The 25,661-nt window shown below is 41.8% G+C and overlaps 1 protein-coding gene across 1 annotated transcript in view; it reads right to left on the bottom strand.

Moving 5' to 3' along the window:
* ABCC4 (ATP binding cassette subfamily C member 4 (PEL blood group)) overlaps window positions 1-25,661 on the bottom strand; it is a 151,113-nt gene that overhangs the window by 22,497 nt on the left and 102,955 nt on the right. Inside the window, exons 23-29 of the mRNA XM_081908133.1 lie at window positions 25,309-25,419; window positions 24,601-24,701; window positions 23,271-23,462; window positions 19,483-19,638; window positions 5,545-5,634; window positions 5,026-5,198; window positions 1,700-1,805 (exon numbers count right to left, since the gene is read on the bottom strand). Of these exons, the coding sequence (XP_081764259.1) occupies window positions 1,700-1,805; window positions 5,026-5,198; window positions 5,545-5,634; window positions 19,483-19,638; window positions 23,271-23,462; window positions 24,601-24,701; window positions 25,309-25,419 (929 nt within the window). The remainder of the gene's footprint in view (window positions 1-1,699; window positions 1,806-5,025; window positions 5,199-5,544; window positions 5,635-19,482; window positions 19,639-23,270; window positions 23,463-24,600; window positions 24,702-25,308; window positions 25,420-25,661) is intronic.

The raw sequence follows: 25,661 nt of genomic DNA, 5'->3' as shown, positions 1-25,661 counted from the left end.
TCCGTTACTTCCGGGTCCACGTGGAGCACAACCCAAAAATACTTAACTTGAAGCACATTTATTCCGAGGGACGCGGGTGGCGCTGTGGGTTAAACCACAGTGCCCAGGACTTGGCGATCAGAAGGTCGGCGGTTCAAATCCCCGCGACGGGGTGAACTCCTGTTGCTCCTGGCAACCTAGCAGTTTGAAAGCACGCCAAAGTTCAAGTAGATAAATAGGTACCGCTTTGGCGGGAAGGTAAACGGCATTTCCGTGCCCTGCTCTGGTTCGCAAGAAATGGCTTAGTCATGCTGGTCACATGACCCGGAAGCTGTACACCGGCTCCCTCGGCCAATAAAGCGAGATGAGTGCCGCAACCCCAGAGTTGGTCATGACTGGACCTAATGGTCAGGGGTCCCTTTACCTTTACCTTATTACTGTATTGCCAATGAAGGTAATCTAGATAGCTTGAATTTGAGCAGTGGGGCCACTCATGGTTGACCCACACTCTGTTCAAACTATCTTATTCTGCAGGGTCAAACTCAGAGGGGTGGTGGAGACAGTTTTGCAGCAGAAGGCCAACCCTACATGGTGCTATTTGGATGACGTCTGATATTACAAACCCACTTTTACAACTGTTTAAATTGACTGTGCTTTCCGTTCTGGGCTAGCCAAGAGATGGAAAGAAGAAAGAGTCCCTACCAGAGAGGAACGGCAAACTAAACTGATGGATTACGCCGAAATGGCAAAGCTGACCAGAAAGCTCAGGAACCAAGAGGACAAAAACTTCAAGAAAGAATTGGAAAAAATTATAATTCATTTAGGAGACCCCTGTAAGCAGATGAAAACATTAGCAGGATTTTAACCTCACCTGTAATGTAACAAATACGATGGATAATATGGATAGATATAAAATATAGATTACGATACAATATGCAGTTGAAAACGTTGACATTAGGACCCACTGAGGGGATTGGGGGAGGGGGCAGTCATGAGATTCAGAGAAATCTCTGTATATGGAAATGTACAGTGGTGCCTTGCAAGACGAAATTAATCCGTTCCGCGAGTCTCTTCGTCTTGCGGTTTTTTCGTCTTGCGAAGCACGGCTATTAGCGGCTTAGCGGCTATTAACGGCTTAGCGGCTTTAAGAAAAAGGAAACAAACTCGCAAGAACTCGCAAGATGTTTCGTCTTGCGAAGCAAGCCCATAGGGAAATTCGTCTTGCGGAACGACTCAAAAAACGGAAAACTCTTTCGTGTAGCGAGATTTCATCTTACGAGGCATTCGTCTTGCGGGGCACCACTGTATTTGGTTTCGTTATAAATTTCTATTGGGGGGGAGAATACCCCCCAAAATTGATTGCGGTTTTAGGGATTAGGGGAGGGGACAGTAAAAAAATCAATACTTAAATGAATATATACACATAGGATTAAAACAATAAAAAAGGCACTCGCTCAGCCTTGAAGCATATAGTGCAAGACTGAAAACTGCATTCTACTTTCAATGGCATGCCTGCCTGCCATTTATGTTGTAGCCCCAGAAGAAAGCGGACTAACCCTATCCTCTGACAGTCAGGTGTTAATTTTACATTTGTACGCAGCAATTGTTTCTGAAAAATGGTATTCGGCAAGACCGCATCCTTCCTTTTCCCAAGGTAAAGTGTGCCAAAGCACAGACAGTCCCTCCTCCTTATGCCTTAGGTTTTTAACATGCTGCTCACCATAATCCTGTCACTGTCGATGATTGTGTTCAGTCTGTGGGCAATGGTCAACACGGTGCATTGGGCAAACTTTTCACGGATTGTCTTCTGAATCAGCTCGTCCGTCCTGAAATAAAAAAGCACGCGCAGGTGTGAAAAGAGAGGCTGCAGCAAAGAACTCAAAAGTTCTCCTCTCTGAATTCACTGCCACAGAATTAAGCCAAGAATTTTTGTACTGTAGTAGGAGGAAATATCATGTAACAGTACAACGGCACCACGGACGAAAGCTTTATAACCTTTGGCCCTACACAGACAGGCTTCTCAGTTTGTGGTAGAGCAGGAAAATTAGGTTTGTGTGTCAGTTCAATAGCATCTGTGGGCTGGGCATCATGTTTGCATGCACAGAGTTGTCCTTCCAAAAGTAAACCTTATTTATTTATATTTATATTTTTCTCTTCTTTCTGTTTCCCCCATTATTTTATTTTGACAAAGTAATAATCATAAATAAATAAGAATAAAAATGTGCACCCCACCACTGAGACCATTCCATTCTAACTACCCAACCTCCCAAAATTTCAACACCTCTTGCGAAGGTATGAACCATTGCTGTTTTAACAGTACAAATTCTACAAAGTTCTAAGTGTTGCGTATGAATACCTAAATTGTAGTCAAGGATTAGGGACGCGGGTGGCGCTGTGGGTAAAAGCTCAGCGCCTAGGACTTGCCGATCGTCAGGTTGGCGGTTCGAATCCCCGCGGCGGGGTGCGCTCCTGCTGCTCGGTCCCAGCGCCTGCCAACCTAGCAGTTCAAAAGCACCCCTGGGTGCAAGTAGATAAATAGGGACCGCTTACCAGCGGGAAGGTAAACGGTGTTTCCGTGTGCTGCGCTGGCTCGCCAGATGCAGCTTGTCATGCTGGCCACGTGACCCGGAAGTGTCTCCGGACAGCGCTGGCTCCCGGCCTATAGAGTGAGATGAGCGCACAACCCTAGAGTCTGTCAAAACTGGCCCGTACGGTCAGGGGTACTTTACCTTTACCTTTTAGTCAAGGATTAGACGTGAAATAATGGAAGCTTGCCAACTGAAGTCCATATCCCAGGGAAAATAACCAAGGGCTTATCCAAACTTACATTTCCCGAGCGCTCAGCTTTTCATTCCGGAACTTTCCCTGCGAAAACCTGCTCTTTGACGCTGCATCGGGGCAAGCGGCAATCCGCAATTGCCGTCTGTTGCACTTCAGCTTTAAAGAGCGAGTTTTCACGAGGAAAGAACCACAGAGTGGGGAAAAGAGCAGTCAGATACAGAGCTTTCAAGTGTGGACCTAGAAAGCCCAGGGCAAAAGTGTGGCTAACTCCCAACAATATCCGTGTGTCATCTTGTAAGCAGAGTTAACTACTTTAACCATGGTTAAGGGCTCTCAAACATACAGTGGTACCTTGGGTTACATATGCTTCAGGTTCCATACACTTCAGGTTACACACTCCGCTAACCCAGAAATAGTGCTTCAGGTTAAGAACTTTGCTTCAGGATAAGAACAGAAATCGGGCTCCGGCGGTGCGGCAGCAGAAGGAGGCCCCATTAGCTAAAGTGGTGCTTCAGGTTAAGAACAGTTTCAGGTTAAGTACGGACCTCTGGAACGAATTAAGTACTTAACCTGAGGTACCACTGTATTATAATGTGTGCTCTCCGTGGCTAGTGTACAACTGTGGCATTCTGCTCTAAATCGCCATAGCATACAGGGTTGTATTCTACGTTGTCCATGTGCAACTGGAATTGACTTCTAGTTGTGCACTAGGACTTCACCTTCCTTTCGTCTCCTTGAAGTCCCCCCCCCACACACACACATGGGGGATGGCCCTGAGCAGATTATTTGGGGCACGGAGGGAGCCTGTAGCAGGGATTAGAGGCAAGGAGAAATCCACTCACGCTACTCAAATCGCACCTTCATAAAAGATGCCATTATGGTTGCTAAGGAGGACCAAATAGAAAGATGCTGAGGTGAGGCAAACAAAACAAGAAATTCAAGTTGCCACTACAGCATCTTTTACGATTCATGCTACCATGCCCTGTACTCCACACAGGGAAACAGTTCTGTTGCTGTAACATATATTACGGCACTTCGGTTAGGCAAAATTACTTGAATGCATATGTTTATTTCAAAACAACAAACTCCCAGGTTGTTAAACTGGAGAAGACATTATACTTCCATTAGCCTGATAAAAGCTACAGCTACCAACCCTTCTTGCTTTAAGCAAAGCATTAGCCAATGAAAGGGACGCCATTTTCCTGCAACAGTTTAAAAAGAAAAACCACACAAACAGTAAAGTCCTTTGTCAGAACCTTCACAAGGAACACAGATGCTCTTGCAAGGATGTTATTAAAATGCATCATGACTCCATGGTATGAAAAATCCACACACAGTGGCCTAGGCTGCATCATATTATTATTATTATTATTATTATTATTATTATTATTATTATTACGACTACTGTTGAAATTTGATAAATGCAGTGTTCCGGGGAGTGATCTCAGTGTGCCTCAGTGTGGACTTCGAATCCACTGGTCTAGTTCTTTTGACTATCCTATGAATATCACATTACCACCAGAGAGTGTAGAAAATCTCAAACTCACTCACTGGCTACATTCAGATGTACAATCAAACCTCGGTTCCCGGATGCCTCCGTTATCGTACATTTCGGCTCCTGAACGCCAAAAAACAGGAAGTAAATGCTCCGGTTTTCAAACATTTTTCGGAACCTGAACGTCCAACGCAGCTTCTGCTTGAGTGCAAGAAGCTCTTGCAACAAATCGGAAGCCGCGCCTCAGTTGCCGAATGTTTCGGAAGCTGAACGGGCTTCTGGAATGGATTGCGTTCAACAATCGAGGTTTGACTGTACTGCCAAACCATCATTTAGTTGTATGTTAATGAGCCTCAGGCTTGAGTGCTCGCCCATTTCTCTGGCACAGCCTCAAGAGTGGAAGATTCTGTTCCCATTTCCATCTTGCTGCGATTTGCCAATATGGGCAAGCTGCGGTTCATCTTCACTATAGTTTGGGACACATCAGCTTCAGATCATAGTTCATGGTTTACAATCCTTAGACCATAGTGAAGACTAATCACAGTTCCGGTTTCACAGAGAACGAACCAAACAGAACTTAAACTTTGTATTTCCTCCTCCTGACCGTGCTAAAATAGGGGAGGGTGGAACTTATGAATTCAAGGCGAAACCATGGTTTAGTGTTACATCAAACTCCAGCCGTCCACTTAATTTCATTCCAGAACAGCCTTCTGTAACTAAATTGATGGAAGATCAACACTGCAGATAGATTATCAGAATTTTGTGCTTACCTTGGGTCCACATTTGCTGTTGCTTCATCAATAATCAATATTTTATTCTTCTTCAGAATAGCCCTGGCAAGACACACCAGTTGCCTCTGGCCAACACTAAAATTAGATCCAGATTCTGCCAGTTGTGTTTCCAGTTTGTCAGGTAGTTCTTCTATAGCCTCCTTGAGTTGGACCTGCAAATATATCGGTATGCCGTAAGTAGATTGTTCCTAAAATAACGTAGTATCAATTTTGTACTTCATATTTCACTTCAAATGAGACTCATAATCTCTTGTCTTTTCTATCTATAAAAGAAAATGATAGTCACAAGTGACTAGGAAGGGCATGCCACCTGTTCACCTAATGTAATATGTACAAGCACCAGAAACAATATAGGTATCATTCAGCTAAGTTTTACTCAGAATACACCTATTGCAATGACTGACTAAGTTAGGTCTAAGCAAAACTTAGCTGCCCAGGAAGCCTTCGATTCCGAATTCATGTTGCAGGTAAAAGGCATTTTATTTTTGAAAACATTACCTCTTCCAAGGAATTCCACAGCTCTTCATCGCTATATTCGTCAAAAGGATCCAAGTTTTTTCTCATGGTCCCAGTGAACAAAACTGGCTCCTACAACACAGTGGGTTATCATTCAAGATGTTTCCACTTTATCAGCCTTGATCATCACGATACAAACATTGTACACACTTAGCTTTGATAAACATGTCTCCCAGATGCATGAGAAAACCATTTAGGGCAGAACTACATGTTCAACAAGCGCTTCTTCTTCTGGGCAACAGATGTCTGCAAGTGGGGCTTCAACCCTTCCCTGACCATCAGGTTTTCTCTAGAAATCTCCCTCCCTGTGACCCAAGGTCTGCTTAGCTTTAGCAAGGTGTCGCTGTTGTGCGTCTTTGGACCACACCCTGTACATATGGCATTCCATAGGAGGAAAAGATGTGAGCATGGAAGAGCTAAATCGCTCTCAAAGCTGTGTTTTGCCTAGAAACAGCAGCCGCTGGGATTTTTTTAAATAAATAAATAGATTCTCCCCTGAGTGAAATGCTGCTTTAGGATATGCAGCTGCACACTTGCACACACTGATGCCTTTTACTGTTTTACTGTTTTATTATAGAGGCACTCAAGAAAAATTGCACTCAAGAAAAAAATGATGAGGTTTAAAGGGAAGGATTTACTGCGCAGTCTTTTACTGTATTCGAACCTCTTTTCATGTGTACTGTATATATGTTCTTTAAGAAATCACCCATCAGAACTACATAACCAGATCTTGTTAGGAGGGTGAAAAGAAAGCAGGCAAAAAAATTTAGCTACATAGTAAACAATTACACGGGAAATGAAGTTTCAGCAAGATTCTTTCCCTACCATTCTTCAAATTTGGGGGGTGGGGGGGGGGAGAAACTAAAAGGCAAGCTGGTTTTGCTATGAAATTTTTCACACACACACTGAAATACTTATTGACAAAATTGAAATTTAAAAGCAACAAATAACGTTTGGTAAGTAGCTACTTGTTGCCCCAATTATACACGTGTGTTTGCTACCCTAACGCTGCAGCTGGATTAACCTTGATCCTTCCTTGTGAAGGGGGGAAAAAAACCTTGCCTGCTCATGCTAGCGAACTCATCATTAAGGATGAAGATAATTGCTCGTCTGGTTTCACTGCATGGTGAAACCAGGATAAAATGTGGAATGACTGGAGCCTGAGGCAGGATTGGGCAAATAAGGAAATCACTGGCCCCACTCCAGGTAAATAATTTTAGCCAAGACTACGTCCTGCTTAAAACTGCGTGCTTCTAAGATACACTTAATTGGTTCAATTTTACTTACAGCACAATCCTGTCATGTTTACATGGAAAAGTTCCACTGTGTAGAATGAGGCCTCCTCTCATGCTTAGGCTTATAGCCTTGGTCATAACTAATTTGGCAGGATGATGATGATGATTTTAATAAATTTATTTATTTGGTTCTTCAAATTAGAATTTTATAATCACATATCCAACATGAAAACAAGATTCCAAATAATCTCCTGGGCTTCCTACCTCCCCTTTGTGGGTCCTGTTATAAATCATTTCATCCTACATCTTTTATAATAATCCAATCTTTTACATCTCCATTATATCCAAAATTCACCATTAAACTACAAGTGTTATCTAATTTGGCAGGATGAGAGCCCTCACTGTCCGTCTCAAGAAAGCAACGATGGCCCAATGACACATCTGGTTTTATATGCCTATTTTTTTAAATCCTGCACGGCAGTCTGGGGGAGGGGGGTCAGGATCTGGACCATGGTGATAGGATGCATTTTTATCCTTTGTCCTCAAACACGACAAACCACACACACTTGTTGTTGTTTAGTTGTTTAGTTGTGTCCGACTCTTCGTGACCCCATGGACCAGAGCACGCCAGGCACTCCTGTCTTCCACTGCGTCCCGCAGTCTGGTCAGACTCATGTTTGTAGCTTCGAAGACACTATCCAACCATCTCGTCCTCTGTCGTCCCCTTCTCCTTGTGCCCTCCATCTTTCCCAACATCAGGGTCTTTTCCAGGGAGTCTTCTCTTCTCATGAGGTGGCCAAAGTATTGGAGCCTCAGCTTCACAATCTGTCCTTCCAGCACTCAGGGCTGATTTCCTTCAGAATGGATAGGTTTGATCTTCTTGCAGTCCATGGGACTCTCAAGAGTCTCCTCCAGCACCATAATTCAGAAGCATCAATTCTTCGGCGATCAGCCTTCTTTATGGTCCAGCTCTCACTTCCATACATCACTACTGGGAAAACCATAGCTTTTACTATACGGACCTTTGTTGGCAAGGTGATGTCTCTACTTTTTAAGATGCTGTCTAGGTTTGTCATTGCTTTCCTCCCAAGAAGCAGGCGTCTCTTAATTTCGTGGCTGCTGTCACACACACACACAACCTCCCCACAGTTCTATGCATTGGGTGGCAGCTTCCCTCAAGGTCTGTCTCTCCCCATATGAACCACACCAGACCCTGTGATCACCATCTGAGGCCCTTCTTCATGGGCCTCCTCCACAAGACATCCAGAGGGTGGCAACACGAGAAAGGGGCTTTCTGCAGTGGCTCCCTGTTTGTGGAATGCTCTCCCCAGGCACCTTCATTATACACCTTTAGACGCCAAGCAAAAACCTTCCTCTTTAACCAGGCCTTTGGTTGATCTTATTGACATCCAATACCCTTTTAAAATGTGTTGGGGAGAGAGTGGGATTATGGGGTTGTTTTTTGTTTTCATTATGTATTTTGTGTGTTTTTTTTCATTGTGATTTTATGTTGTAACCGCCCTGAGACCTGTGGGTAAAGGGTGACATGCACACCAGTACAGATTGCAAGAATGCATAAAACTGGGTCAAGTACATGTTGGAAATGCAAAGAAAAAGAAGGGACTTTTTACCATATGTGGTGGGAATGTAGAGAAATTTTAAAAAATTGGGAAATGATATATAATGGGTTGAGGAAAATGTTTAAATTAACATTTGTAAAAAAACAACCCAGAAGCATTTCTGCTAGGGATTGCAGGAAAAGACCTGCCATGGAAAATAAAGAACTTATTTATGTATACAACAATGGCGGGAAGAGTCTTAATAGCACAAGGATGGGAAGAATGAGGAAATCTCGACAAAAGAACAGTGGCAAGGGAAATTGATGGACTATGAAGAACTGGTGAAATTGACATACAAACTGCGAGACAAGGACAACTGTGGCTTTAAAGAAGAATGGGAACTTTTTACAAATTACTTTAAAAAACAACAAAATGAACTGGACTCCTTGGCAGGTTTTGAATAAACATACACAAATTTATTATTGTTAACATAATAGATAGATAATTTAAGGATCTTTACAATTTTATAATATGCAGGGAATAACATCTGTTGAAAAATCGGAGAGAGGAGCTGAGAGAAGTCTGGGGGAAGGGAGGGTTTTTCTTGGGGAGGGGGGGAAATGGGGGGAATGAAGATGATATGTTTTTGATAATTCATTATGTTGAAATTCTTAATAAAATTATTATTTTTTAAAAAGTGTGACACGCAAATTTAAATAGTAATAATAATAATAATAATAATAATAATAATAATAATAATAATAATTCCCTCTCAAGGCGAAATGCCAAGGTCATGCACCAACCACAGAGAAAGCACACTATGACATTCCAATGGGAGCTTACCTCCCAGTGCAAATAGCAGTTTGTGTTGGTGGGGTGTGTGTGAGAATTGTCAGGATCACAGCACATTGACAGAGGGTTGAAAACCCCTCACTGTCGTCCTATTTCTCCCTGCACCAAATCCCACCAACACCCACCCACCTCAGCTACTTAAGGCAGGAAAACTGTGATTTGGCCCACCCGTGGGTGCATCTGGTGAGGCAACTCATTCAAAGGCACCCATTGCAGCCATAGCATAATGGTTCAATACAGCCTAGAAGCATTCGTTCGTCCATATGTATTTGATAGTCTCTTTAAAATGCACTGGAAGTTTAATAATCAAAAGAAAAGAATAATAGAATCATAGAACTGTAAAGGGTAAAGGTAAAGGGACCCCTGACCATTAGGCCCAGTCGCAGACAACTCTGGGGTTGCGGCGCTCATCTCGCTTTATTGGCCGAGGGAGACGGCGTACAGCTTCCAGGTCATGTGGCCGGCATGACTAAGCTGCTTCTGGTGAACCAGAGCAGCGCACAGAAACGCCGTTTACCTTCCCGCCGAAGCAGTACCTATTTATCTACTTGCAATGGTGTGCTTTCGAACTGCTAGGTTGGCAGAAGCAGGGACTGGGCAACGGGAGCTCCCCCCATTGCAGGGATTCGAACCACCGACCTTCTGATCGGCAATTCCTAGGCTCTGTGGTTTAACCCACAGTGCTGTAGAGATTGTCATGTAGTCTAGTCCCCTGCTATGCAGGAATCTGAACTGATGATTAAATGCCAACAAGATTCAGGTAACTATTTTGATTTTAATGTAGGGTACCCATATTTCAAAAAGTAAGAACCAGGACATCACAAATGTTTGTTGTTGTTTTTTTAAAAAAAATACACGCCAGGACAAAGTTCCGCTTTTCAGAAATCCCCCCCATACATCAATTCCGCCTTTGAAATCCCACATATATGATGGCCCTGTTTTAATGGCCTGGTATACTAAGCTAAGTTACACGGCACATCCAAAGCTTTTTGCATACAATATTTCTAAACTACTTCTGCCACGTTATAAACACACTTAAAATCAACACAGACAGAATAAATGTACAGTATAATGTAGATCTGTGTTTTCTTTTCAAATACAAAACTATGAAATAGGTTTTTCAGTAGTGCTATTTTTATTACAGAACCTGTTGATGAAAAGCGTCCAGCAAAAGCATTAAAAAGACTGAAATATTACAGTCTTCTTACAAAAAGCCCCTATTTTATTAAAACAATACTTATTATATTACGCTATTGGGTGCAAGTTGAAATTATTGTTCAGATGATTTTCCATTTCAATCTATTTTTATAGGTTGGCAAAATGGGAAATCTGAATTCATAAAATCTTCACAACTGTTATAAAATTATAACAGCACACATGTACTGCAACAGTAGATAAGGATAATTTTAATTACTATTTCTGACACAGATTGTTATATTAAAATTGCCTGTTTCATGAGAGGAAGTTAATAAGCCAAACCTGTAAATAACTGTAAATTACAGTCAGGGAAAGAAATAATATTGCATCAAAAGACTGGTGGCAAGTAATACAAGTTTCATAAAATCATATCCAAAGAACCAATTAGAAGTTTAAGCAGCATTATTTTTTTCTGGCAAATGGTTATCTCAGAAACAACCTGTAAACAGAATTCGGTTAAAATCAACAGGTCTGAGGTTCATTTCGGTACACCAACCATGGTTTGGTGATTAGCAGCATCCCCGTAGGCTCTCCCATTTCCTGCTTATGAGCTGGTTCTTTCCTCCAATTCCTGGTTTTCACCAACCACAGTTTGCTGTGATACCCAAACTGGAAAGCTGCGATCAGTGCCTTGCCTCCGAGCCCTGAAACCACAGTTTGAAGTGGAATCGCAAACCATTATCTTCAGGCAAGGCATTAATCACAGCTCGCCAATTTGGTGATGTACCGAACCAGGATTTGGAGTTTATGCTGGAACTGAGCTACCTGCACTCAGGAACTTGCAAGCTTTCAAACTTATATTCCAAGGAAACGTAGCCAGTTCTTGATAAGACGGTAAGTAAATGATGGATCCCCTGAAATGATGCTTCCCTGAAAGAAAACCTATCCATCTTTGCAGCCATGGGAGAGTTTTGTGGGGTAGGGCTGATGCCTTCCCCCTACTGTCGCACTTTTCTGGTTGCCACCTGCTTAATTTCAGAAGCGGTCTCGTATGGCGATGGCTATAAATATGGCCTTGGCCCAGTATACCTGAAGGAGCAACTCCACCTCCATCGTTCTGCCCGGACACTGAGGTCCAGCTCCGAGGGTCTTCTGGCGGTTCCCTCACTGCGAGAAGTGAGGTTACAGGGAACCAGGCAGAGGGCCTTCTCAGTAGTGGCGCCCACACTATGGAATCTCCTCCCATCAGATGTCAAGGAAATAAACTACCTGACTTTTAGAAGACATCTGAAAGCAACCATGTTTAGGGAAGTTTTTAATGTTTTATGTTTTATCATGTTTTTAGTATTCTGTTGGGAGCAGCCCAGAGTAGCTGGGGAAACCCAGCCAGATGGGAAGGGTATAAATATATTATTATTGTCAGGGTTTCAGGGAGAGAAGGGCAGATGGGGGAGGAGACAGAGAGCGAGGGGGAAGAATCCCAGAGAGACGAGGAGGAGGATGACAATGACCAAAGGTCGTCCGTGAGTCTGTCCAGTGAGTCAGAGGACTCCCAAAAGGGAGCCCCCCTGGTCAGACCAAGGGGACCCCAAGGGGGAAGCAATCAGGAGCAGGGGAGCGAGAGGAGAGCCCCCAGTGAGAGTGGGAGATCGGAGCCGGTTTCTCCACCGGAACGGAGTGAAGGGGGTGGAGTTACCAGTGTGTCAGAGGGAGCAGAGCAAGAAGGAGACAGGGGGAGGAGATCGGAGCAGGACGCTCTGCCGGAAGGGGCAGAGAGTAGCACCGGGAGCAGTGTAGCGGTCGAGAGAAAGGTCAGGAGCAACGTACGCGCGCCAAGTTCAAATGTGGAGGCGCGGGGAAGTGAGGAGAGCCCTGGGGAGGAGCCCGGCCCCAAAGCAAGAAGGAGGGGGGCAGAGGCGTCAGAGGATTCAGCCTCGGGCGAGTCCCGGCGGGGGGGAACCCAGGGGGGCAGAAAGACCCTGCGGAAAAGGAAGGAGAGGAAGAGGTGGTCCAGCACAAGCCTCTTAAACTGGTGTAGGGGCGGTACGGATTCAGAGGGGACTTCGGCGATCTAATGTTACAGACGTGGAGCCACGGAGATGGAATGTAAAAGGAGCAATGATCTTCAATAAAGACTTTTGTAAATAAACTGGATTGGACTTGGGTCTCTTGTGAGCTGGGACCAACGGGTGGCTCTGACAATTATTATTATTATTATTATTATTATTATTATTATTATCATCATCATCATCATCATCATCATCATCACCATCATCATCATTAGCATTCAGAAGATGCGTCGCAAGCACCAGTTAAAACCTGACTTTAGCATTTCAAAGCGATAATGTTTAGGAACAATATTCAAAGGCAGCCCCATGTACATTAAACCATAATAACCTAACATGTATTTGAACAGAGGAGAGGGCTATTTCTATGTAAGAGGGGCCTCAGCTGGCACGCCAGCCTAAGCTGGTAAAAGGCACTGCATACCACAAAAGTCATTTAGGCACCCAGAGAAAGAATTGAATTCAACAGGGCAACTGAACATCACCTTCATTAAGCCATTACTGACTCTGGACACCAGCTCCGCACCACCCAGATTAAGAGACATGGGTGCTGTGCATCCTTGGCAAACCGACGGCAGTCCAAATTTTCACTGGAGACTTTAAAAAATCCTCCTCCTCAAGAAGTCCAGAAGGTGACAACACAAGAGACGGGCCTTCTGTGCAGTGGCTCCCCGTCTGTGGAATGCTCTCCCCAGGGAAGTTCGCCTGGCGCCTTCATTATGCACCTTCCTTTTTAACCAGGCCTTTGGTTGATCTGATTGACATTCTATGCCCTTTTAAAATGTGGCTCCTTTTTGGGGGGTGTTATTGGGTTGTTGTTTTTATTTTGATTATATATATTGTGGTTTTTATGTCAATCTTTTCTGTGAACCACCCTGAGACCTCTGGGTATAGGGCGGTATATAAATTCTAATTCTAATAATAATATTATACAGATACAACACCCCTGTGCTGATATGATGTTTCGCCATTGCTCAGCCATAGGTCAGGGCTCAGCTGATGGCTGCCACAGCTAAGGCATTCTTCACAGTGCCACTCATACCATGGAATGCCTTGCCAAGCCAAGTGTTATCTGGTAGAGTTTTAGGCAGCTGGGCAAATATGTGCTTGTTCGAAAAGGGCTGATTATTTTTATGTCTGCTCTTTGGCTGTGTTGAAATCATTACTGTGTGTTTTTGTGGGTTTGATTATTCAGCTTAACCGAAGAATTCGTTTACATATGAAATATTGTTTTAATACTTGCCTTGACTTGCTAGCTCCCTTGAGTTCTTAAAAAACAAAATGGGCAAGAATGTAAGCTTTAAATATAAATATAAAATATAAATATAAATAAAAACTTAAATAAAAATTAAGAGACCGGGAGTGCCTGCTGACTGCTTCCCCGGTCTTTCTGCAACATCTCCCTCCCTGCTTTCCCAGCAATGCTTAGGGTTTTGTGATCCAGCCCTAACCACTGGTTTCACTCCAAAGGATAGTTTGCACCAGCAACTCTACAGCAAAGAGACAAGGAGAATTTGATCAAGAGAGAGTATGGACAGAGTGTTTGAGGATGAAGAATCACTTTGTGCAGTTGCTTCCAACACACCTGATATTGTATTCATTAATAAAAGATTGCACAATTTAGCCTCGTCCGCAGTTTTCAAATCCAAACATGCAAAGGTTACTTCCTTTTATAAACTCCTAAGAATTTGGGGGTAGGGAGAGAGAGAGAGAGAGAGAGAGAGAGAGAGAGAGAGAGAGAGAGAGAGAGAGAGAGGAAGTCTCTTTTCACCTGCAAAGTAAATGTACCCACCAATCTTTAGACACTTGAATCTCCCCAGGAATTTTAGACTAAACCTTTACTTACAACTGGAAAGATAGAAGTCAAAACACTTCTTATTTTGTCAAACTAATTGTACACTCATAACAAGAAGCCCGTGTGTCAACAATGTATATAACAGCAAGTATCTCAAAGGATAGAAAGCAGACTTAGCTTCGGAGAATATCTCTGAGCTCTTAAATGTATTTCCCCCCTCAGTATTTTACAATGCAACTCCCACCTGAAATAGCCTGGAAAAGGTCTTTCAAAACCCTGCAGCCTTTGAATGAACTGATCATCGTCCATTTTCAGGAGAAAAGAACATTGTGCAAGCACAAAGGCAGAAGAATTTAAGTCCATGTAAAGTCCTTTGTAGACACAAAAAGGTCACCAACTTCACTCAGAAGCGCTACTGTGCATTAATGAAGCCTTCAGTGTTCAGAAACAAAAAGGGAGGGTGCATTAGGCTGCAATCCAATTGTATGTATTTGCTAGTAATAGCATACCTGCCTCTTTCTGTGCTTTCCATTCTCTGAACAGAGGGGGAAAGGAGGATAAGCCAAAGGGGGCATTTAGAGGGCCATTCTGCTCACTAAAAATTTTACCGTAATGCATTAAAAAACAAGAAAAACTCTCAGCAAAAAACCCTCTTTATATAAAAGGTAATTACTGCGCATGGCTCCCAGCACTGAGTTTGTGACACTGTCATGAATTAAAAACACACACATGAGCAACAAAATGTTGAGGTAGGAAAGGAGCAACCCAGCTTTCCATTTTACTAGGGAGACTGTAGCTATGAACCCACCCCAAATTAGGTCATTTTCTTTGGGCTTGCTGTGGTCGTGCTTCGTAAACAGAAACATGCCTCCCGCCAAATCATCATAAATGTCATGAGCCTTACTTGTGGGGAAACACATTCTGACCCCAGAATCCTGCTCTTCCCAGCCCTTCTTTTACCTATAGCTCTTAGCACACAGGTAGACTGTTATGAGAGAGGGTCTTCCTCTCCCCTACCCCACCGGTCACTACTTTGCCTCCCAATTTCTTCACTTCTCCCAAGTCCCTCTCCCTTGTCAGAAAACAGATTTCTAAAAGGAAGTCACGCTTTGAGGATGGAGTCCCCACCTTCACCCATCCCAGATGTTTGATGTTTGGAGTTTTATTTGGTCATTCTGCGTTGAAGGAAAATGACTATTTTCCCTTCATGCTATATCAGAAGAATTTGAACCAGAAGAGTGTTTATTTGCATCAGCCACGAGCCAAAGCAATGCAATGCAATAAAATAAATAAATAAAATAAAATAAAATAATAAAATAAAATGTACCAAAGGTATAAGGTAAAAACTTAATACACCATAGCAACAGCAAAGCAAAAAAGAGCACCGTTGTCATACACTTTGGTTCTTGAGCACCAAAAAAACGGAAGTAAATGCTTCCATTTTCAAACGTTCGGAACCCAAACATGCGATGCGGCTTCCTCTGAGTGCAAGAAGCTCTTGCTACCAATGGAAAGCCGTCCCTTGGTTTTTTCTGAAATGGCTAAAATTACACAAACCACATGGAGATCAAATTTGCACAACAGGAGCCTCCCAGACATACTAGCCATTGCTTGTTCTGATGTTTCTTGGAGTGAAATTGCAGAGGTACGTCCCCAGCACCTGTGGCATGTCTCTGTTGTTTTGATGGTGACTGTGCTTTTTCTGTCAACACCAATGATGGGATGTGTTTGGACTGAGAAAGGTTCTGTGTTTGTACCCACACCACTTCCATTCTCTTTTCCACTAACCAAGCAAATATCTTAGTAATGAGCAAATGTACACGGTATCAAAAGCCCTTTCAGGTTACAATTATCATTTTGGTATTGAACACCTGGTTCCGGAATTCTGTTCAGACAACAGGAACTTTCTGAGTTCACTGTTTAAGTCTGGATAACCTCCCATCAAAAGAAGTTGACCAGGGATAGCAAAAATGTACAGGACCAGTTCAAATATTTGTTGGAAATGCAAAGAGAAAGCACCTTTTACCATATGTGGTGGAACTGTAAAGTGATAAATGAATTTTGAGAAATGATATACAATGAGTTGAAAAAAATGTTTAAAATAACCTTTGTTAAAAAACCAGAAGGCTTTTTGTTAGGAATTGTAGCTGCAGAGATTCCAAGAGAACCCAAAAGGTTATTTATGCGGGCTACAACAGCTGCAAGGATGTTGCTCACCCAGAATTGGAAAGACCATAAGATACCTACGAGGGCAGACTGACAGACGAAACTATTGGACTATGCAGAGATGGCAAGACTAACTGGCAAAATCAGAAATCAGGAAGATCAAAACTTCAGCAGAGAACGGGACAAATATAGATTGTATCTGAAAGACCACTGTAAACATTTGAACTCTTTGGCAGGTTTTAAATAACTCTTGGAATAAGACATAGACTTTGGATATAATGGAGGACTGTAAATAGGATGTACCTATAATATGCAGTTGGAAAAGTTTTTTAATGAACCCATGGAGGGGAGAAGGGAAGTCCTAGATTCAAAAGAATCATGTGTAAAACTTTAATATTTGCAAGAATATTTTTCTGTGAATTTGGAAAACCGAAAAAAAGAAAGAAAAGTTTATCGGGGGAGGGGTACAAAACGGAAGTCACTCAAACCTCACACATCAAATGGCACACAGAAAGCAGAAAACTTTAAGTCTGGCAGACTTAAAGCTATATTATGAAGCCGCAGCTTTCTGCTGGCTAAAAGACTGGCTACTTCTAGAAGACCCGGACGTATTGGATTTGGAAGGTTTTAACAATGCATTTGGATGGCATGCATACTTATGGTATGATAAGGTTAAGATTAACAAGGCCTTCAAGAACCATATTGTCAGAAAAGCAGTATTTAATGTCTGGATAAAATACAAAGACTTATTGGAAAATAAAACTCCGAGGTGGCTGTCACCCCTGGAGGCCAAGGCCCGAAAAAGACCCAATATGGAGGCCAATTGGCCAAAGTATTGGGAAATATTAGAAAGAGACGGAGACAATTGGAAATTGCAGAGTTTAGAGAAAATGAAAGATAAAGTGCGAGACTGGTTACACTATGCTCAGATTAAAGAAGTGTTTAAGAATGACAAAAAGTTAGGATTCCAGGTGGAGAAATCGAAGTTGGAAACAGAATTGTTAGAACCTAAGACTAAAGTACTTTCAAAAATGTATAATTTGCTGCTGAAATGGAACACACAAGACGAAATGGTTAAATCGGCTATGATAAAGTGGGCACAGGATATTGGGCATAATATTATGTTTGAAGATTGGGAAAGGTTGTGGACCACTGGGCTGAACTTCACTGCATGTAATGCTCTGAAGGAAAATGTAATGAAAATGATATATAGATGGTACATGACCCCAGTTAAATTGGCCAAAATATACCATTCGTCTGATAATAAATGTTGGAAATGTAAGGAAAATGAAGGAACATTCTTTCACCTCTGGTGGACTTGCCCTAGAGTGAAGGTCTTCTGGGAAATGATATATAACGAGCTGAAAAAGGTGTTTAAGTATACCTTTACCAAGAAACCAGAGGCCTTCCTTTTGGGCATTGTCGGCCAGAATGTGTTAAAGAAGGACAGAACATTTTTCATGTACGCAACAACGGCAGCAAGGATACTCATCGCTAAGAACTGGAAAACCCAAGATCTACCCACACTGGAAGAATGGCAGATGCAGCTGATGGACTATATGCAACTAGCTGAGATGACTGGCAGAATCCGAGACCTGGGAGAGGAGAGGGTTGAAGAAGACTGGAAGAAATTCAAGATTTATTTACAAAAGTACTGTAATTTGGTTGAATGTTAACAAGGATGTCAGAGTAGAAACAATTGTCTACCATCAAATTAGATGTGAGTTTAATGATAAGGGAAATAAGGAAAGTATATATTCCTTTTTGGAAAAAGGAAGAGATTGTGTTTAAATGAATGGATTTAAGATTCTAAACAAAATGATAATTTGCTTGGAAACAATTTTATAATGATGCAAGTGGGAGCGGGAGACGTGAGGGGGTCCAAAGTAGTAATGAAAAGATGTTAAATAATCAATGTTGTTTATTAAATATGCATTTGTATTAAAAAACCTTAATAAAAATTTATATATATATAAAAAAGAAAGCAGAAAACTAGGCAAAAGCACTTTTCACATCATGGAAATGTTATGACCCAATTCTGGAGTTACGATCCTGCACATTTTTTGGGTGGGGGGGGGCAACTGAAGAAAAAGTGGCTGCCGTATTTGGAAAGAGCTGTGCAATGATGAATGACATCATGGCAAGGCATGAAGAAAAATTGGGGTGGGAGACTGCTATAAATTGTACACACAGAAGGGCCATAACTGTTTCCCACATGGGTTGTGTCCACAGTGGAAACTGATATGCCAGTACATGTAAGGACAGACTTTTATTTAGTTTGTGGGTAGGAATGGTCAAGACGCATCACAGCAACTTGGCCTGCAGATTATTAGCCTTTTATATATCTGATTGTTGCTGTAATTTCTGCTCCAACATATCTTGTGTGTCGTCCCCCCCACCTGCAGAATACAGCACCTTTGCCTACAAACTAAATTCAATCTGCAATGATAAGTAATGACTGTAAGCAAGCCGCTTGGGCATGGCAGAAACACAGATACAGTGGTGCCTCGCAAGACGAAATTAATCCGTTCCGTGAGGCTCTTCGTATAGCGGTTTTTTCGTCTTGCGAAGCAAGCCCATTGACAGCTTAGCGGATTAGCGCTACAGCTGTCAAGCGGCTTCCAGCGATCAGCTGTTAAGCGGCTTATCAGCGGAACAGCTGATAAGCGGCTTAGCGGCTTAAGAAAAGGGCAAAAAAGCGGAAAAAACCCGCAGGGGGATGCAAGATTTTTTTCGTCTTGCAAAGCAACCCCATAGGGGAATTCGTTTTGCGAAGCGCCTCCAAAACGGAAAACCCTTTCGTCTAGCGGGTTTTTCGTCTTGCGAGGCGTTCGTCTTGCGGGGCACCACTGTAATAAAACCGTTAAAATAGTCATAATAATTTCACTTCATTTTCGAGTCAACATTCAGAGAAAAGAGGATTAACATGTGCAAAAAAAAAATATTAAAAATGACTGGGGGGGAGAGAAAAAAAGAGCCACAACACTACAAAAGATTCCTGGAATGGTACCAACAGGGTACAGAATAACGATAAAGAAAATACTACAAATCCAGACTTTCTGGAGAGTGCCGGACCTCTATAATGTACTGATACACAAAGTAGACCATACCTGAGGTATGATTGAAATTTTCTTCCTCAAGTCATGAAGTCCTAGTTCTGATGTCAAATACTTATCAATCCAAATTCTTCCTTGGGGCTCAGCCAACCGGAAAAGAGCAGCTATTAAAGAGCTCTTTCCAGCTCCTGTTCTTCCCACAATTCCAACCTGAAAGGGGGAAAAACACACACACGCACAAGAGCTAAGCCATGAACAGAGCATTTTTCTAAAGTGCTGTTCACAATTATCTTGCATATTTTAGTACTTGGTGGGCAAGATTGACAAGCCAGATAACAGAAGACAAGGCAGCAAAAGAAGATCACTATAAATAAACATTGTTTTTAAACTGTGCCAGTAATACCTGAACATACTTGAGTGGTATAAAGCTACTGCCATACAAGGCCACAGTAATATGGATAAAACAAAAGCGTTTCCATTAATAATATCTGCCATCTACTTCATTTATTAAGATTCCCGCCCTTTCCCTTAAGGCATAACAGTCTTGTCTCAGCTGTTAAAATTGATCTTAAATTTTAATGCAATTTTTTATTTGTTTCTAAATTTATTGTTGCCTGCCCTAACCCTTCAGGGATGGGGTGGCTTATAAAACATTATTAACATTTTCTTTGGGATAAAGGAATAACATTTCCTTTCTCTAATCTAACCTCAGAGCAAGTCTCATGGGTAGGTCACTGGCTTTTCCATTATAAAATGGAGAAATGGAGACAACAAAAATATTAACCCAAGACCTCTGAATCAGAATATGAGGTCAGTTGTTGGAAGTACGAAGTCAACGGCACCAGCTAGACCCTCTCAGAGGTCCAGAGTGGCTTCTCACCATTTTATATATATATATATATATATATATATATATATATATATATATATATATACACACACAATATATAAAACCATGACACACAAAAACAAAATAATTCACCTAAAAAAGAGCAGGTAAGTGTGAGTGGTTTGTTTATAACATCAGCTGATCTGAGAGGACATGCTCACCGCAGTCTAATATTGTGCCATCAGAAAAGAAACTGTATATATATTTTTATTAACTCTTTGATATGACAGAATCTATAACAACAAAAATCTTCTAGCAGGCAGAATGGGGAGATCAGCAGCACTGGAGTGATGCTGGCATCATTGTGTGGGCAGAGACTGGCAGAGCTGTTCTAGACTGGGTGAAGGAGCACCATCCATTCTCCCCCAGTGTGAGAGTTTGGGTTTTTTGATTAAGCCCACTTCTAGTCTAAAATTACCTTAAGGCACCAATGGCATAGACCAGCCTTGACTTGGGGCAACTAATTCTGCCTTCCTCTCTGCATTAAAAGTTTGCATGCAGGGTGGTTGCACAAGGCACTGCTCTGGGTTTATCTCCTTCCAGTTGAAAGTATTCAGAAATACATATATGCCAAAGTGTGCTACAATAAGTGGGTCATTTGTTCTCCTCCTGGAATTGAACCGTGGGAGAATTCAAACAGGCCTCGGACCCTGAACCACTCTTGACTGAACCTTTCACCCTCCAAAAGAAGGAGACACTGAATGTATTTGGCTGTGTAGTCTCAACCATGTGAGACAAAGAGCTTTTTAAAATAATTATTTTGCTGCTCTTTCAATTTTGCTGCTGGAAAGCAAAACGGATACTTTGAAATGTGCACAAACGTCTGAAAAACAGCTTGATCCCTTCAGCTTTGATTTTCACAAGGAGCAGAAAGACGGAGGTGCTATGACTTCCAAAAGAGCGTGACTTCCTTCAGAAGAAAAGATGAGGATAAGAAAGCTGAATGATAATAATTTTTAAAAGGGAAGAGCAAGGAAACAAAACTCTGCAGAGTTCGGTATTAGAACAAAAGAGTTCAAGTGTTTCCTCTGATGTCACTGATGTGCAGAAGTGCATTAGCAGCATCAAAGCGTTTTATAAACATTGGTACTTAAAATAAAAATGCAGCTGCTATGCTCATTGTCAACAATTCCTCTTTCAGGCTGGCATCCAATGAAAAAGAGCGCACTGAGCAATGTCGGGGGGAAATGCTTTGTCGTAGGGGGTAAAGTGAGCTGCTAGCGGCAACAGGGGATTTAGGTCTCTTACACCGGCTTTACACCAGCATCTCGTGCATTGGATCACTCCCAAAGTTAGATTAGGGAGGGGAAAGAATAGGAGATGAGCTTGACAGCAAGAATCTCTCCCAGTTCCCCATCATGATAAGGCAGTCCGTAGGAAAGGCTTTGGAGAAGGGAAAGGAAAACAATCTATACAGTTTGCAAAGGGTGCCACTATTGCAATGGTGCCCTTGAGATCTGTTTCTTGGTGCCAGCAACGCCTCTGCAGGCCTGCCCGTGCCCCACTGCCTCTTTGGGCATGAGTTGGTGAGGGTGGCTAACTTTGTCTCACTTCCTCTTCTAGCACTATGTGCTCTCCAAGTCTAAGATTGATTCTACTGGAGCTGAATGTTGGAGAGAGAGGGTGCGAAAAAACACTTGCTCAAAAATCTTGAGCCTTAAATTTTTTTTTAAAAGGTTGGCAACTCCTGATAATATTACTGCTATGCCCTATTAATAATAAAAATAATAGCAAGCATAATGATAATGATCATAATAAACTGCATCTCTTCTTTATGATGGCAAAGAAACAATAACCCTCCTCTTTTAGCAATGAAAACCAAGCAGACCAAGAAATGCAGGCAGCACTGAGCTACTGCCTAAGCAACATATTCTCTCTCTTATTTCTCGTCCTTTATTTTGTTTGTTTCTTCCCGTGAAATGCAAATCTTCTTATCCGCTATTAGAATGGCTTATTACCCCGGCAAGTGAGCTGGGCCCAAAGGCAAGTAGGAGTATGAAAGAGATAAACAGACGCACTGCATAAAAACCTCAAGAGCTTCAACTCCCACCCAGCTTGTTCCCATGAAGTCATCTCTCTGCAAATAAAAGACAAGCTGGAAATTTTTTCGTAAGGAAAATCATTCTTTTTCATAAATCAATTGGGAGTTAGGGGGATGAGAAAGCATTTTAGATATGCAGGAATATGTGGTCACCAGAGGTGCCCAATGGGGCATCTAATATAATCCACAATCCGGAAAAAAGGTTATCTTACCCCTAAAAATCCCCACTATGAGATGTTTATCCAAGCTGTTTTTGAATTATTTCCAATGAATGGGAATCCATAAGCTCCCTATTCAATTACTGAACTGCTCTTAAGTCTCTATTGCTCTACTTTCCTGAACTTAAAACCCACTGCTCCTTGTCTGTCCCCAGCAAAAAGAGATGCCTAAGTGATAGTCCTCTATTCTGGCATCTGCCCACCCCCCCAAAAAAAACCTTATATAATAGCACAAGAGAAAACTGGTAGATCTGTCTTCGGCTTACAATACTCTTAATTTGTATCCAGTAAAAGATGAGGCTTTTTCTACTGATGCACAGGGTCTTTTGGGGATTTCCTTTCCAGTAGTAGTCCCATAGATGGGTGCAGACCCCAAAGTCCCCTGAAAATCAAGGGCCTTCCAAAGCAGCAGTGATGCACAAAGTCTGTTGTCAACTGGTAATATTAGCCACTCTCATAAGGAGAGAATTAGGGTCTTGAGGAAGAAAAGCATCACATTGAGTGAAACTTAGAAGGGACCCATTTCTTGGGGGGATGAATGTCTATCTAGGAGGCTTTCCCCATAGGTCCACCCATATGGTCCACAGTGTGTAAGGAAAGAAGCTGGATCCCAACATTTGTAGGGTCACAGGTTCACAATGCCCGGATTACATGACTTTCAAGATCTGGGTGACCAAAAACCAAAAAAATGTACCTTTTCTTTTGACTTCACTACAGCAGACAAATGTCTCAGTACCAAAGGACCATCTATGGTGTAAGAAAAGTTCACATTTTCAAACACAACAACACCTTCGCTTGGCCAATCCGGTGGCGGGTGCTTGTTTGTCTCCCAAGGTGCTTCCTTGTCAAGTTCTGTATATTCCAGGACTCTTTCTACTGATATCATCTGGAACAAAGCAACAAATCCAAATGTACATCAACAACCCTGTCTGCAATTACAGAAGCTGATTCAATGAATTAATTTTCTAGTCCCCAGGATTGGATTCTCAAATCCACAACTTCTCTCGCAACCTGAATGCTTTGGTTTCCACCACCCCCTCCTTCCTCCATAATTGTGCCAGTCAGTGCCATTGTTTCTACCACTAAGAAAAGGCAGAAAATGATGGTTTATATGGTTTCCAAAAGACTTTTGCCACTTCTCTTGACAAGTTACAGATAGGTAGCCGTGTTGGTCTGCCATAGTCAAAACAAAAAAAATTCCTTCCAGTAGCACCTTAAAGACCAACTAAGTTAGTTCTTGGTATGAGCTTTCGTGTGCATGCACACGAAAGCTCATACCAAGAACTAACTTAGTTGGTCTTTAAGGTGCTACTGGAAGGAATTTTTTTTTGTTTTCTCTTGACAACTGTTTCTAAATCCCTTAAATGGATGAAACAATGATGCTGTGATCCCCTAAGGTGAAGCATTATCTTTTCATTAACCCATTATCTTTTAACATCCATCAAATCCTCAGGCCTCAGAGAAGTGGACTGTTCTTCAGTTCCATTTTACAGATATCTAACCAGGGTAAATTCCAAAGACCTGACACATTCTGATGTATCAGCACCTAAACTTGAATCTTAACCTATTTCTCCTCGGTCTGAATTTGTCTGTTTGTTTGTTTGTTTTATTTAATATATATCCCATCTTTCCTCCCCAACGGGGCCAAGGGCTCAGTTTTCTGATTCCCACTCTACATCATGATGGCTTATATTCTAGACAGCCATAAGTCACTCTCTTTAACAGCCTAACCATTTTGCATTATATTATTGCAATCTATAAACTAGGAATTCAAACTATAAGCCTGCTTTATCAGTATCAGCAACTACAGGAGTAATTTTAACATTATTTTTTCCAGCTTGCATACCTTCAAGCAATTATTATGTTACTAAGCAAGCAATTATTGTGTTACTATGCAAAACTCAAAAAGCATGTATTATAGTGTATATAACATCGTGCTTTGGAAAGCAGTGGCATTTAACTGCAATGCCCAAGCAACACAAAAAGTATTTTAAAAGCTTCCAATTGGAACTAATGGATATTACCAGGTTCTCGACTTCAGCGCTTTGCCGAACTCCCCACTGAAATGTTCCCATGAGCGTGATTGAGTAGGACAGAGCTAAACCAACCTGCCCCGCATCTAGAGCTATACCGAGGAAAAAAGAAGGAAAGTTTCAAAACTTGTATACAAACTTTTAAATTTAATATGCACAACTTGAAGACTTAACATACAGAATGAGAGAACAAGAAGAACATGCATTTAAAGAAGATTAGAAAACGTTTATGGAAAATAATTGTGTACAACTGAAAACGCTAGCAGCATTCAGGTAAATTCAACAGTGTAAATAATTTTTGATGGATGTAATAATGGAAAACCGATTGGTATAGTTTTTGTAAAATATGCAGGGATATAAAATATGCAAAATGAATCATGGAGGGAAAAAGAAGCAAAGTCATTGATATTCTAAGTATGTAAAATGTTTATCTGAGATTGTAAAGCAGAAAATTTAATAAAAATCTTATTAAATAAGAAAAAAACTTAAAATCTATCATCACATGAGACATGTTGGTGGGGTCTTCACTTGTAATATCACAAAGCCATAACACTTTTGAACACAGATGTCCCATTACAGATGTCTGACTTTTGGGTAGAGAATAATTCACTCAGCTGTTGGCTTTAGCACGATTAGAGGAAAACGATAATGCAAATCAAGTCGTGGAAGAGTAGCTGCTACTCCAGCGAATATACTCACTATGAGCAAGGAGCAAAGAAGCAAAGGCAACCACAACCACAAAGATGGCACAGATGGCGTCCAGGCGTACGGCAAACCATCGAGAGGTCGTCAAAAATAAGAACCAAGCCTCTAAAAAAGAAAGAAGAAAATAAAAACGAAGGGGGAATGTTTATGTCAAAGGCCAAGTCATGCTCTTAAGAGCAGTTGAGCCTGGGAAACTTCAGGACCACACTGAGACCAATGGGGCATCTTTAGCCAGGAAGTCTTTTGTGTTGTGAGTCTACAAGTATACAGTACAATACATGTCTCTGTTTGTTACCAGACAGAATACAGTGGTACCTCAGGTTAAGTACTTAATTCGTTCCAGAGGT

This window comes from Podarcis melisellensis (genome assembly GCF_964234715.1).
Source record: "Podarcis melisellensis genome assembly, chromosome: 4".
Classification (NCBI taxonomy): domain Eukaryota; kingdom Metazoa; phylum Chordata; class Lepidosauria; order Squamata; family Lacertidae; genus Podarcis; species Podarcis melisellensis.
This window is presented reverse-complemented; position numbering and strand designations above follow the sequence as displayed.